The following is a 16475-nucleotide window of genomic DNA, read 5'->3' on the forward strand; positions in this document are numbered from 1 at the left end:
GAGCCACTCCAACGTGATGGGTGGGGTGGGTGAACAGTCAAATGTTATTCCAGTACATTATAATACGTTTTACATTTATTTATGAATGTAAAATAAATTATAATTTATTGATCACATTAGCCTAAATAACCTTTTTGGCTTCATTTGCCAACACATATTGTTAAGAATTTACTGAGCTGAGTAGAAAACATCTAACTTAGAATAGAAGAACAAAGTCATAAAAACTAAAAAATATAATCAACTGCGTATTTAGTTTTTTGTAGAGCTCAAACTCTATTTCCTATCAGCAAGGCATAATAACAATAAAACTGCTGCAGGCTGCTGCAATGGGTACAGTAGTGTAAAAAGAGACGAGGAGGTCTCCTAACATACTCAGTCTCAGCAGTTAAAGTGAAAAATGGAAAAAAAGAGGGAGAGGAAAGGGGCCTGGGTGAAGAAAACAAAAGAAGACATCTCTTCTGATAATGATACGGTGTAAAAGCCTAAGTAGACAGTTTTTTAAACACCTTTTCAATGATTGAGATATTTGATGAAATACTATAGAGACTATGTAGTTGGTTGCAGGTGACACTGTGTCAGGTCGGGCTAAGAAACTTTTGTAATGTCTCCACCTTAACATCCACTAAGTTATCAGTTATATGATTTGTTTTGATTTATTTATATTATTGATTGTTTTGTTCTACAGCATTAAACACTTTTGGCAGTAAAGCTAGCACATCCTTTAGACATGAAAAAAAGATGTGAGCTGGTTGCGGCAGAGAAAAGAGAGCAACATGAAATAGTCATTCTTCAGAGTCAGTTCGAGGTAGATATGATTTCAAGCAAAGTTCCTTTTGCTCACCAGTATGTTTTGTGTCATTTTAAGTCATATTCTGATTTGTTAAGTGTGAAATGTAGCTATGTAGTCCAAGTCAGTGTTTTCTACAAATGATGCAACATTATGAAGATGTGTGACTAGAACTCATTTACTACAGGCTTGATGTTCATCAAACAGTGTGACTCAGAACATAACAGATACAGTCATAAACACTGTGCCTCTAAAGATGTTTGGTTCCTACTTTGCAGATCTAAATGTCTGTAGGAGACATCACTTTTATTTCAGTAGGCGCTTCAACAGCAGCTCATATCAACACATAATGTTGTGTTACTGCATCATTTAAGGCAATAATAAACTATGTATGATTTGACCCAAAGCTTGACTGTATTAAACTGGTTGTTACAAAAGCTTTTCAAGACTACTAAGAGACAGGATTGATTTTATGCCACCAAACTTAAACTTAATGATGAAAGCTTAATGCATCATTGGGCTCTTAATATCAAATGACACAAAAAAAATCCTCGACTTTGACCCCGCCCAGCCAACAACAATCAGTGTGTGAAAATGCAAACGCCCTGGGCAGCCATTTCAAGATGTCTTACTCTTAAGTGATGACATTATCCAGGATATCACAATACCACTGATGTTGACTGGATGCTGTGTTTAGAGATGCATCATGCACCAATTTCCTCGGCAGATTCCTATATCAGATTATTAAAAAAAATTAATTGCATTTTCTGCATTAAGGTCACACTGTAGAAATATTCAAACAGACATCATTAATGCTCTCTTCTTTCATGTAACTCATAAATAAACCAACAAGAGATACAGAGAAGATGCTTTTCTCTCTTCAGCTGCATTAGTGTCTTTGGCTTGCAGTCTCATACCTGTCTGCCTCGGTGAACTGTATTAGTAATAGATTTGATCTTGTTTTATAACTGTTAACTATCAAAATGCATTGCTCTGTGATATTTCCTGCTAACTGATACGTCACACAGCAGGTCAAACGTTTTAAACACAAGCTCACACACTCAGTGAGACGCGTGTCTCTTATGAACGAGTCCTGCAGGTTCAGAGGGTTTCCACAGAGCTGCCCAGATGGACACTTCATGTCCTTACTGACGACATGATAACATGTACGTTCGGCTGTTGCGTAAAGTGTTTGTGTCGCTGTGTCACTGAGACTGGCAAAGAATCATATACTTTTGAGAGGACAGGCCGGTCAACTATCACGGCTGGAAGAAACAACAAAACAAACAATGATGTGTTCAGATGGCTTTTACAGCCCTGACTTAAACAAAAGTCATTGTTACTGGAAGAAAAAAGGTCATTTCTGAGATGACCTTGGGTGACAAGTGGCCTGCTTTAAACAGTATACTTAAAAGTTTAAAATTCTGAGTAAAGTTTGGCCTTAATTCAATTTCTCCAACTAAAGTACTGACACAAAGCAGAAATGTGAAAACTTGTGAACTTGGCTAAAAATCAGTCCTTGCATGATCAACAATCTCAAAAACAAACTACGACCTCCAGGGACACTGCAGCTTACTCAGCACTGAGGTGGCAAAAAAAAAGGGGGAAAATCATCAATATGAAGTATCAAATTAAAACACATGCTCATGTTCAATTTATTAAACAGGATTGGAAAATGACCATTGACATTTTTTGATTCTAAAAAAATTCGCCCAAGGACTCGTCTTTACCTCTCTAAACAGGACTAAAGGTTAGCAATTAAAAGTGTTAGTCTGAGATGATATCCAAGGAAAGAATCTCCATGGCAACAGTATGAGTGAATCACAGAGCATGTAAGGGCTGTGAAATAAATTTCACACCTCAGTGCACCGCGGCCTCTGCTGTGAGATTTCTGTTTGGGTGTGTATGTGTTAGCAACAAAAATGAAGCTGTGTTTGTTGTTGCACCTATTGTTCCCTGATTCTATATATAGTTCATGTGTCTTCATATGTTGTTTTTGTTTCAGAGCTGAGCTTTTGCTGCACTCAATCTGCGCAGGGTTTTAGTTGCTATAATGTATTATCTTAACATCATAAAACATGTATTTGCACACTTTTTTAGAAAGCTGGTGAGGATTTTAGATGAAAGTGTGCTCCTCTTTTTCCCCCCCCATCTTTCTCCCTCGCTTCTGCTGCCTCCCCATCGGTCTCACACTGGCGCACTGCTCATTAGCTTTCTGTCAGTCTCGGTTTCCTCCTCCTCCTCCTCCTCCTCTCTTTTCCCCTCTTTTCCTCTCACTCCTGTGTTCCAGTACAGTTTATCCTCTTTCCTTCAAAACCTCCTTCCTTGTGTGTGAATCTCCTTTTTGTAACTCAGGCAATTTTCTTGTCACTTATTGTCCTTCAGCTCGTTCTCGTTTCTTTCTCCCTCTCCCTGTCTCTCCCGAGAATGTTTTATTTTGCAAGAAATTAAACCGGGCTATGAACCCAACTCCTACATTCCATTAAAACACTCACATACAAACACACACATTTGCTGGAATCGTGACTGCTGTACCCGTGTAAGCCACAGGGCAAGAGCAAAAATACATCAGCGAGGAATATTGACTTCTCCTTGATCACACACACACACACACACTCGCACACATAAAGATGCAGCAGAAAGACAACATGAACACAATCACACATTAGCACCTCCACACAGCCCCGAGCTCAGAGCAGGTGAGAGGAACAAAAGTGGAGATGAGGAGAAAAAGCAAAGTGAGAGGCAGAAGTGAGAAGAAGAGAGGGTGCGAAGGGAAGCAGGTGATGACGCGTCTAATGGCTCTCAAGCTTCTTTGTGAGTTCAGTTTCGCTTCCTTTGAAGGGAAGTCGAATCCTCCATCTGTCCCCCACACACACTCACTGATCCCTCTTTAAGACTTCCTTCTGCCCGAGGAAAACACCCAGGGCATCGTCTGCCTTTTCTACGTGTGTGTGTGTGTGTGTGTGTGTGTGTGTGTGTGTGTGTGTGTGTGTGTGTGTGTGTGTGTGTGTGTGTGTGTGTTTCTATTGTCAGACACTGTCCCTGAAAACTTGGCCCACATACAGCACAGTATAATCATTTGTTTACCTCTCGAGTCGAGCTAGACACTGGTTAAGCTGGTAGCATTACAAACGAGTTAATTTGTGGGGATCAAAAGTCATCGAAGTACGTCAGCCTGAGAAGATTTAGACAGGAATCATGCTCTCTCATGAACGAGCTTTGTTTTCACTAAGTGAATTTTCTAATTTTAAAAATTCCTAATTTTAGTTCTGAAAGAGGTTAAAAGGAGATCGCAAACAGAAAAGAAAGAAGGACCAGGCTTGGTTGCATTAAGTGCAACAACTTAAATGAATACAATTACAAAATTTAAATAATTACAACACCTTGAATGACTTTCTGGACCCACAAAACATTTGCAAAGTGGATTTTTGAATATATTCAATCTTACATTGTTTCCACTATATGTGCTCACAAACATCTATTCTGCCTTACATCCACCAAACATGCAGTTTGTCAAAATTACAACATGTTATATCTTTCCTGTTTGAACATTAACGTTTGAATTACCAATTAGAACTGAAATTCTTAGTCCAATGACATCTGCATTTGAATCATTATAGACCAAGACCTAAAAAAAAAAAAAGAACCATACAGTATGTGTGCTACTTCAAGCCTTTTCTGATTTAATGACACACTTACATTACAGTCGGTGATGTGGTGGGTTCCAGGGTTATGTATGTGATGCAGTTTGCAGTTAAGGCGTGTTTGTAAGTACAGACAATCTGACTGCATCGATGTGGATTGAAGAAAGAAACTCAGGCCTTCTACTAACTGCAACTTTTTTGTAGGAATATTAAACTTAAAGCCGCCTAATTTGAACATTTCTGTGTCATTTTAAAACACTTTGTAAAAAGGCCTTTATTTGTTCACTTTAAATTTGCATTAACCTTAATCGCACTTAGTCATCTCCACCTGCTTCAGCCATCATGAATCACTCAATCTGACCTTTCCTGCTGATGCTTTACCATGATTACATATTCAGTGTGTAATAAGTCTAAACTATACCTGTAATTACAAAGCAAACTTTGAATATCATCTAATTTACCAGCTCTCGAAATGTGACCGTAAGTACTTCATGAGTAATTCTTTCCCATTCAGAGTACGTAGTTGATAGCAGCGTTCGCTTGCTTCGTGAGTCAAGGTCAACCATGGCTAATGGCCAAAACACTGTCATTGTCACATTGACACAGTGGTGGTTAGAGCCGCAGCCAGCAAGCTGAAGGGCACTCAGCGTCATCTAAATCAACTGATGGGCTGTGGAGATGGAGTGGAAATGTAAAGTGCCACCATTCCTGATTTCACTGTCAGAGAGAAGTCAATTACAGATAAACTGTGGCAGAGCATTTAAATCATTGCACAGCCGGCGTGTAAAGACTGTTATGGATTGAATGCTGACAGGAGAGGAAGGATCAGTAGTATTGGATCTACAGAATATATAAAGGGTGTTTATTATGTGTACTACAGAAAATAATGAATGATAGTCTTTTATAGGAAAAACATTTCTCTGGCTGAAGTATCGCGGTGATGAGGGCTGTGAAAGTTCCACAAGATTACTTGTTAAAACACAAACCTATTGCATTTAACCAAAGATCGTTAGAAACACTCTGATATAATGTATTGTACAGTATGTCTTTGAGGACATCATAACAAATCCTTTAAAGGGCTCGCAACACATTGGAGGCAGTGCTGCAGCAAATAAAAACTGACACAGGAAGATAAATTAAACTGGGTGAGCAGACCTGCAGGTTTTTTTGAGGGGAATGCATCTTGTTATGTAGGGTATTATAGGTATTCTACAGTATTAGTTCAAATGTTTTGTTGGTTTTTAAATGTTTCATTAATTAATTAATAACAATAATTGTATCTTGTTGCAGAAGACATTGATAACCAAGGTTAATACTCACATGGCAGAATATAACATATATAATAAATATAAATACCATTGTTACAATACCACTGTTTCATTCATCTGGTTAGTTTATTTCTATTTTTTCAACCTTTATTTAAGTTCTCGGAGAGATCATTGAGGGCGACCCTCATTTATAATGATGCCGAGAATTATTAGACTCTACTGCAGCTCCATGTCGTGTCTGTCAGTCTGTCTCTTTGGCTTTACATGAATAGCTGCAGGAGCTTTATTCAACATTCTCCGATACTTCAGAATGTACACTTGAAACGGAAAAAAAAAAAACTGCTTTTATTAACTTCCAACCTACTGTACCATGGGTAGTTTTTTTTGTACCTACTATTGCTGAGCTGAAGTATATGTGAGGCTATGATGATAGGGTTAGAATCTAAGGCTATTATCAAACCCAAGCACAGGAAGCTTTTTTAAAAACACTTGATTGATGAATTTGATTAACAAGTGGCTGACGAACCTGTTTGGGTGAAAATGGTTTCAAATCTGCTTCCCAGCGTATGTTACATGTATGTTGTTGGTCTCTCAAGCTTTCTAACATGGGGCTGTTTGACTGACAGAATCGCGTTGTTTTCATTTTATATACCCATTTCTGTCTTGTTCCTCGTCTTTTTCAAATTGCTCTTATGCTCCAGTAAAGGGTCCATCAGTATTTACAAATTAAATCCGTTCATACTCATCCACTAGCTGCTGACGCAGTAACAGGAGCAATTTGGGGTTAAGTGTCTTTCCCTAGGACACATCGACATATGGCTGCCGGAGCTGGGGATCAAACCCCGGACCCCCGACGTGAATTCTCAACCACAAAATGTTCACTGACAAGATATCTTCACTGACGTCTGCCATGATTGTACGCGTCTATTGACTAACGACACAAGAGAAGTTATGGTGTCTAACAAGAGAAGCAAAAAGAGATAGCACCATCTGCTGGCTACAAAGTATTGAGATATAATTTTGTCTCATAAATTTGAGTTGGTCTTTATTTGTATCAATTTTTCCGTTGTATCTAGTATAAGGCTTTAAAAACAACACGTTTATGACCATGAATGTTTTGTGTTCTTTTGTTTCTAATAAAACGCTGGATTACTAGAAATCAAAGATTTTTAACAATACCTCTGTCAGTGCTTTGTCAATGAAACAGGCCGTCTCTGGGGAGACCCCCCAAGGTGACTTCTCTCCCACCATGATGGCGTCCAGCGTGGCCTTCTCCAGGACAACATCAAAGGACGCGTCAGGGAAGGAGAGTTGGCGCACATCCATCTGATGCCAGCTCATACCTGGACAGTCACTGTGCCGGGCACTCATCGTACTGATGCACACTGACGAGTAGTCGATGTTTGTGATGGAATGGAAGCCGGTGCTGTACATGTCGCTGCTCATGCTGCTGTTTCCACAACCTGAGGGGGAAGATGGGAGAGAGGCGGAAGCTTAGGCATTAACATAAGGAGAGGAAAGAAGGCAGCAAAATCAGGAGGTAAAGGATGAGGAAATAGGAGAGGAAAATCAGAGAGGAGGAGACAGAAACTAATATGTCTCTGGCCACTCAAATCCTCAATATAGTTTTCAGAATGAGTAAACAAAGGTGTGATCAATAAAGCAACAACATACAATGACAACAAGGATTACTATGACAGGGACCACCTCTCCTGTGATTGATGAAACAGAGACACAAACACACACACAAACAAACAAACAAAACGATCTATTTGATCAAGCTGCTGTTCAATCACAAGCAGAATTGGAAACCTCCCACCACAGGAGGTACAAATGTATTCAGGGGGCGGGGGGGATCGGTGGGGAGGGGCGATGATTCCGATTTGACCTCAGAAGGCACACTCTGCAATAAACAACAATGATGTTTTAACTTGTCTGCAGGTGACGGATGGATGAAAGCTGAGGAGGGAAATACAAGAGAAGTGAAGATCCCCTCTCGTGCTGTAAGAGGAGATGAAAATAATCTACAGAAAGCAGCATCTCACCTTTAGGATCAGATGACTCATAGATCGTGCTCATGGAGGAGGAGTGGGTGGAGAAGATAGGCAAAAGATAACAAAAAGGGGAAGGCAGCAGTGGGAGTCATATACACTTTCTTGATGCACATGTTCCGTTTCAGGAAGGTGAAGTTCAAGTGTTAGGATCTAAAAGCTGTCTTTTTCATCTTGTTCCCCACTAAAATCTCTGCGTGTAATCTCAGGTGATGTTGGCACAGACACCTTTGTTTCAAACGTGTGGATGGCGCTTGTTATCACCTTACTGCTTCATCTAATTACCAACCTCCAAAAGTGTGTGTGTGTGTGTGCGCGCGAACATGCAAGACAGATTCTGTTAGCAGCCTCACACCCTTAACAACACATCTGAGACCTGTTTAGCTGCGTTTGTGTGTGTATGGTTGTGCTAGGGATGGGTCAGTGTTTTCCAATATTCATATAGTTATTAATTGACATAGATTAGTTCATAGGAATATTATTATCTCGTCGAAAAAACGTTTCTACTGATGATGGTTGTAAGGTGGTACTCCTGCTTCACTGTAAACATGCATGAAACACAATTGCCCGAGGCAGAGGCTCAAGTATGCTTAAAGGATATCATTCATTGATTGGAGGCTGCAGTGGATTGGACTTCAATAAAACTGATCAACATTAGCAGAGTTTACTAACGGAGAAAAGACGGACCTTAGAAGATATGCTTAACAGACAAAAAGGACTATAAGCATATGTCAGTTTCTACGAGCTGGGATTTCAGAAAGTGTTTGACATGAGGATTAACAATGAAATATCAAGCCTAGGCAGAGTTGGTAATTTTCCAAAACTATAAAGGATTTTGAAAGTAGCATTCCCTCAGTGCTCCGTCTACACCCACCCTCTCCCCTCTGTGCTCCCTCAAAAGCCACGCCCCTCACTTACATGCATGAGCGCCGTTGCTCCAGAAGCAGACCTCACCTCATCGCTTACGTGTAGAAACTACGTCGTCTCATGTCTCATTCAGCAGTAAATAAACACTAAACTTTATCATAATACCTGTAAAAAATTTTTTTTTTTTTTAAAAGTGACTATTTTAATATTCAAAACAGCCAACAACAAACTCACAGTATAAACTCTGTAACTGGTGACGTGCTGTGAGTGTGGGCTAGTGCATGCAAGAGGTAGAGAACGAGCAGGGAGACAGGGACATGATTGGTTCATCAGATTGGCACCTCGTGGTAGACATTGGTCGAAATTGTTACACGCTTACTACAGCTACAGATGGCGGATTTTCTTTGTTCCTTTTTCAGAGCACACGAGTTATTAATTTCTGTCAGGACCTAAAGACAATCTCAACCAAAATCTTAAAAAGTGGATCTGGAGAAAATGACCAACCCTGCCTTTAAGTTCCATCATTGGGTTTAACAATGATGGAACTCAATAATTTCCAGTGTTCCTGAGACATCATAAAGTGTCTACGTTTATAAAACAGAGAGTTCACTATCAGATTGTCAGTTAAAACAAATAATGAATAAACTATTCAATAATAGAAATCCTCTGCATGGTTTTTAGCAGACTGTAGGTTGTTCCTCCTGTGCAGGTGTTTGTGATTTGGTAATACACAGAGATTAAACACTGTTACTGTGTGTATTTTATTAGAAGTAATGAAGTGCACATGTGTGAAGAGTCCAAAGTTTTCCTGTCCCAAGCTACACTTGTGGTACTGTGATTATAACATAGAGCAGAGGTTCTCAACTGGTGGGTTGCAGAGCTGTTTTCATTGGGTCGTGAACATGTGACTGGAAAAAAAAAGGGCAAAAAATGTGTGTTTGTAGTGCTCTTAAAACATGTTGGTTTTGTTCCTTCACATGTTTCGTACCATCTGGGGTCCAAACTGCCCTATTTTTCATTTAATAAATCTGATTGGTTGAAAAAATAGAAATTTGGTTCCCAATTTTCATGAAGGAGTTGGTGGTGGGTCCTTAGGCTAGACCAGTTCAGAACAACTGACATAGAGGATAATCAGTGTTCAGCACTGTTTTATCATTCGTCATAGAAAAGGGGACAATCATTTCCAGATAATAATTTCCATCCAGATTCTCAGTTTCAGCTGAAAGCAAGGCTCTACAGCCTTGCTTCATACCTAGATTTGGCCCTCTTCACAGTGGGCTGAATTGCTCCTGCACTCCCCTCTATATTCCCCCAGGATGCCGCACATTGTTTCCAGAGGGTTCCCCCCGCTGACACAGTTATAAATGTGTGTGTGTGTGTGTGTGTGTGTGTTTTCTTTTTTCCATGCACTCGGCTCGGAGGAAGGGGGTGTCACATGACAGCTCATTCCTTGGGGTTGTCACGACAATTATAGTTGCCAGGCTGTCATCAAGGACACTACTCTCATTTTGGCTTTGTGACATCAGCTGGTGCCCCCTGAAACCTCTGACCTTTATACACCCACACAAAGCCACAGGAAGAGATCTGACAGGATGTGCTGTATTTATGTCAGTCTCTGGGTAAGTGCGTGGAGATCCTGGAGTGCATGTGTCACGCGTGGTTAATTCAGGATACAAGGGTACAGGGCTGGTCTGGAGCATGGATTCCTTATTTGCTCCGACTGGAAGCGAGGGAGATAAAACCTCCTGATATCCAGAGAATGTTCCCTAACTGGATTATCCAGAGTGATAGAGAGGGAGACTAAAGTTAGAGGTGTCGTATCACCTTGCTCTACTGGCTGTGTGCATGTGCATGCAGTGTGCATGCGTGTGATGGAAAATCTGAGTCCTGGGCTAAAAAGTTTCCACTCAACAAATCAACAGGAAAAAACTGTCAAAAATACGTCATCAACTTCTGACATGTGTAAACCGTTTGCTATAGTTGAAGCATTTGTACATTCATCCAGAAAGTTCTGCACAAACAAACAAAAAAAGAAACCTTAGGTAAGTTAAGAGAAGAATGTTGACCATACATGGAGGTGGTTTCTTCATGAAGAGATGTTCATGGAAAGCTCAACAAAGTGGTGACTCTCTGCTGTGGTGACAAACACCAGAGAGCAAACCTCTGAGGTAATGCTGGAAGAGCAGGAAGCTCCTCTGCTGCTCATCAACATTTTGCCTACCAGAACACACCAGGATATTTTCCTTCATGAGAATCTCTGAATATATTTTCTTCACAACACTGAAGCTATAATTTATCAGTGATTAAAAAAAAAAAAAAGATAAACTGACAGGGATATTGAAAATAGCAGTGTTAATTGGAAGAATCTTAGTTTTGAAAAATTATACGAAACAAAATATTTTGGATATTTCACAATAAGTTACAGCGTCAAACATTTTCTTCAGTAGATCTCGATGCTGACTGACAACACAGATGCTAATCTCATTTATTAGCACACAGAATCGTGATGCAGATATTACAGGAGAGACTACACTTTTCAGTGTAAACTCAACTACTACTATAACATATCTAAAGCTTGTACTCTTTGTAAGGAGCTACTCCAGCTTAACCCTGCATGAATGTTAATACTTAGTTTACAAAGTGTCTGAAATGATCCAATCAGATCCTTATTAGGACTTCCCATCCGAACATAAAGTGTCAGCTAAGATTTAAGTTTCATTATTTTGTTGTTGTGCTCCTTGACTGTTACTCAACATGAAATGTTTGAGATGCGACCATTGGGCAGATCAGATGACCTCCCTCCACATAATCAGCGACTCTCAACTCTCCATCTATGGTCGTGAGGTGCTGGTGGGTGGGGAACCCCTAAGATGGAGCCAGCGGTGTGAAATATCAAAGCTGCTATCTCTGAGCTGAGACGAGCACAGCAGTGGAAACTCCATGATGACAGAGGCATGCAGGGTATTTGTTCCCATCCCAAATTGGTTTATACACATGAAGGATGGGGGGCCAGGGCCAGTGCTGATGAATGGTGATGTGCACATGTGCTCCAACAACAACACCGAGACCCCGGCTGTCACCTCAGCCGCCTACTTGCACCCTGCAGGGTTTGGGCTAGCCCGAGGTAAAGTGATGCCTCGTTGACGCTTCACAAAGTTCAGCTGCGAATTCTGTAAATGTCAACGTTTGGAAAAGTGTTTGTTTTTGTGAACACACACATTTATGATTAAGTGCATTTATGTATTCTAGGCGGAGCGTTATGGGTCTAAAAGCGAATCTGACCTTGAAACTTTGAGATAATTTACATGAAAATACATTAAATCAGTGTGGATGTGAAGTAGAATCATGGGTGCAGATTTGTGCACAATGTGTGAGAAATTTTGACTGTGAGTGGCCTTGTCAGGTCAGAAGAAGCCTGCACGTGTTTGTGTGTGTGTGTGTCTGTGAGTGTGATAAGAATAATGAGAGTGGACAGTGTCACACTGGGCCTTGTTTTAACCAATTATCTCTTGTTATCTTCCCTCTAAGTTCAGGTCCACTGTTATCTGATTAATTAAGTATTACTGGTTAGATGACAAGCATTTGTTGACATTTGCACGCTATGCACACACACACGTGTCTGATATTTATTTGACCCACATGGATTCTTAAAGCTGGGTCATGCTTGAAATGAAGTACATAAAATGACATGTCATGTGACCAGCAGGCAAATGTAAACAAGGCAGGGTTTATAGAGAGGGCTGAGAAGAAACATTGAACTCTTGAGAAGTGTGTTGTTGTTTCAGCGTATTGTTGTACTCCTCTGTGTACACAAACAGTTACAGAACATGCATCGACTCATTTTTTTTTGTGTGTTAATCTTTACAAAGAGAGCGCCTTTGAACTTAATTTGACTTATGTATCTCTGTGTATCCTCAAACTAACTCAATCTGAATCCAGGATGTGCTCCTGTCCTTCCCTTTACAGGACTGTTTGTTTATTTGTTTCAAGATTACTGTTTCTTTATTAATCTACTTCTCAAACATTTCTGCAGAGTTTCCAATAAAAAAAAAATATGTTATCAAGAGAAGTGCTCACAGCTTGTTCTGCCTCACAAAAAGAGGCTGAGGAGGGAGCCTGGAGAACATTCAGCCAGGAGAACAGGAGGTGGATTTAGACAGAGTGAAGGGAGATAAGACAGAGGAGGAGAGAGGGGACACAAGGAGAAGTAAAAAAGTAAGTGGGGAGGAAAGATATGTCCTGGCAGGGGAGAGGGAGAGAAAAAGAGGTCAACAGGAAATCGAGAGGGAAAGAAAGTCACTAAGCTTAAGGACAGTAGAAATAAAGAAGTGCTGACACACTGATACAAAGTGAAAAATGATCTAATGAAGGAGAAAAGGTGGGAGGAAGACTTCATAAACAAACTATTTCTCCTTATCCCAGTGTTTTTCAATTACAATGTAAACTGGGACATTTATCTAGCATCCATTAACAGGGATGAAAGGACTGTTATATGTATAATGCAGTGTGTTTCAGTTTGTCTTCTGCTATGCATGAGCTGATCTGATCATCGCCTCCTCTTGCCTCTACACCAGATATAAATATTCTTTATTGCCACTTATTTTCAAGCAGTTTCAGATGCGCAAGAAAAGTTGCATCAGCGAGCGGGGCCAGATGAAAATTCTTTCAAAAGCACAGCTCTTCCGGCAAATTTTCCTCATGAGTCTCTTCTTCCCTCTGCTCACAAAGCAACCTCAGTTATGTAAGTGGGTATACGAGGTAATTAGTGAGTGAATAATTAAGCATTTCCCTGTGACTGTTTGATGGAGTGTGAGCCTGTGTGTGTGTGTGTGTGTGTGTGTGTGTGTGTGTGTGTGTGTGTGTGTGTGTGTGTGTGTGTGTGTATGACTGATGGAGGACTTTTGGAAGGACTCCACTGTATGAATGTGCCTCTCTGCTGTGGCAGGGAGCCTGGAGCATATCGCTCATCCAAAACACCAACAGGCAACAGGAATGGCAATGAGCCTGGAGAGCCATATTTTATTTTAGCCAAAAATAACAGTTATTGAAAGCCACCCACCTCGCCTTCGTATAACCATTTATGCCTTGTTACCTCCTCTGCCCGAAGCTATAAAAATCAAGCATTTGCTGCACATAACATTGTCTGAAAACTGGACGTCTGAGTGTTGTACAGCTCACTCTGTGCTTAAAGTACAATCCACTCAACTGTGGAAGCTGCAGCGCTAAAGCCCTGTCTGTCCTCAGCCGGGTCAAACAACAGCTGAAAAAATGAAAAACAGACAGCGCCATGGTGAAAATCTAGGGATCAAGAACAATGGATAGAGCGTTCACTTGAAGGGTGGGCACAGGTTAGACAAAGTGGGCGAAATGAAAGTAACAGGGGTGATAAAGTGTGGGAGTCAAAGATAGAGAGAGAGGAAGAGACAGACGATCGGACGGAGAGAGCGTCTGGTAAAGAGCCTGACTGATGTCATTTGATCTGGCTTTGCTGTGTAATTTAAGAGGCATTGAGGGCACACACACACACACATAGCAAGAGTCAGGTGTGACACTGTAGGTACGGTCCTTGTAAAGGAGGATGTTATGGCTGGTTATACTTCCAGAAACAACAACATCTAATTGTTCCACATTATATTAAATAACGGTACAATGGAATAGTCCAGTATCTTTGACCACAATCAACTCTCTGCAGCACGTCAACAAGCGATTGCGAAAGACACATTGTCTGTGGTGCAGTTCACAATCAAGCCAATGTGTGGCAGTAGAAGCCAAACACGATGCATCGCACGTTTTAATTGAACCAAAGTAGATTTCTCATCTATCCACTGGCAGCAAAACTGAAAGCAAAGATTATGGGAGCAAAAAATAGATAAATAAAAGCAGCAACACGACCGACCTCGGTCTACATATGACAAGTTGCTGGCAAAAATAGCTAGGCTCACTACACAGGGCCAGTGAGTGCTTTCCCATCCAGCACTGAATGACGCTTTCTAAATCAGCTCAGAAAATCACAAAAGCACCTTTTGGATTTATTTTTTGTAAAGACCTGCGCGTGTGAAGTGTAGTTGATAACAAATGCTTCAGGCATGTCTAATTACAGACACTGCAGTGCCTGAGTTGTATGGAGTTGTAGAGCAAAAATACATTATTACACAAGCAGACTTATATTGAAGTGATACCAGCATTTAATAATAAAAAAAATAAGCGAGACGGAAGAAAGGGCTTTTAGGATACATATCGTTTTGTGAGGTTATAGGAAATATCCAGCCCTAGTTATTACATCATAGTGAGAAAAATAGACAGGAGACTAATCCTAGCGGTTAGGTCGCACCCTGTGTACAGAGGTAACAGTCCTCCAAGCGAGTGGCCCACTCTCTCTCCCCGATTCCCTACTCTATCCATTGTCCTATCCAAATAAAGGCATAAAAGCCCAAAAATAAACCTTAAAAAAAATTAATGTCATCAAAACTTTTTACAACCCCACAGCCTCAGCTATAGTTCTGTACTTAGCCCTAAAGATAGGGTCATTGAGGTCAAGGTGGAGTGATGAAAATATCCACAAATTAGGAGCCAGATAGCCTAGTAGATGTATCTCACGCCCCATTGTGTACGGAGGCTATATTAGTCCTCGTCACACATGCCATGGGTTCGAATCCGACAGTGGCCCTCACCTTCATGTCACCCCACACCCTTTCCTCGCAACATCTCCTGTCTCTCTTTAGCTGTCCTATCCAATAAAGTCAAAAATAGCCACTATAAAGAAAGAAAAGAAAATATCAAAACAAAGCCTGCACTTTGACTGAGATGTTGTTTTACTTGTTTTTGTATTTAATACAACCCCACCTCAAAAACCTGAACTATCCATCTAACTCCACCAATGTGCCTTAGTGAAGCCTTTCTGAGCTGTCAGAAAAAGGACAGCCCTATTGACCATTTTAGTGTTTGTACACAGTGATGATTTGTGGGCGGCGCTCTACTGGTGGCAGGTAGCGGTAGCCTGCTGTCAATTCACATCAGAAAGTTATGGACCACCTGGACGCCTTTTCCAATATTTGGCAGCACAAGACCAGTGGTGCTACAGTGGCAAGCTAACCCTTAGCAATGGCGTGAGTTTTCCTGACCCAAAAATAAACCTCTAAGACGAAAAAAACAAAACTGCTCTTTTAAATTATTTAAACAAAAATATCTCATCACCACATTGGAAATATCCCTCTATGTCTTTTCCAGGTCAAACTGCCATTATGATTTACAGTGAACATGAGAAGGTTGTACACACCTGTTTGTTTGCACACTTGCATTAACAGCTGTGTCTGTCAACAGCTTTACCCTCTCGCTCCCCTTGATATTCATCAGAGCCTTGCTGAGTCAGTTGCAGAGGCACCAATATTTATTTTTCCATCAGGCTGTTCCTGAAAGAAAATGTGTGTGTGTGTGTGTGTGTGTGTGTGTGTGTTTGTACTGTACAACCACAACCTGTTCTGTATTTTTCAGTTTGATGGACAGTGTTTGATGGACAGTGTTTTAATCTGTCAGTCAGTGGTGTAGAGAAGCAAAGCAGCAAAGAGAACAGTCATGATTCAGCATAACACAGAGAGTGTGAAATGGGTGTGTGTGTGCCAAATCAAGTTCATTGGAATACATTTCTGATTCTGGCTTATCTTGAGAAATGTCCGTTTATGAATGATTTAAAATCACTGTCTTCAGCCAAATTAGTAAGCAAAAAGGCAATTGAGCTCATAGCTCTATGAAGAATGAGAATTCCATTTGAATTATTTATACTAGGGCGGTGAAATATTGCTATATGAACCTTCGCAATAAACACATAGCAAAAATCTGTACTAACTGCAATAAATAA

The 16475-nt window shown here is 40.5% G+C and overlaps 1 protein-coding gene across 2 annotated transcripts in view; it reads right to left on the reverse strand.

Moving 5' to 3' along the window:
* Positions 1-16475, reverse strand: part of ece2a (endothelin converting enzyme 2a) — an 84744-nt gene that overhangs the window by 35269 nt on the left and 33000 nt on the right. For both annotated transcript variants that reach the window (XM_020634118.3, XM_020634119.3), the window contains exon 3: positions 6882-7165. In XM_020634118.3, coding sequence (XP_020489774.2) covers positions 6882-7165 — 284 coding nt within the window. The remainder of the gene's footprint in view (positions 1-6881; positions 7166-16475) is intronic.

This window comes from Labrus bergylta, chromosome 4 (genome assembly GCF_963930695.1).
Source record: "Labrus bergylta chromosome 4, fLabBer1.1, whole genome shotgun sequence".
NCBI lineage: Eukaryota > Metazoa > Chordata > Actinopteri > Labriformes > Labridae > Labrus > Labrus bergylta.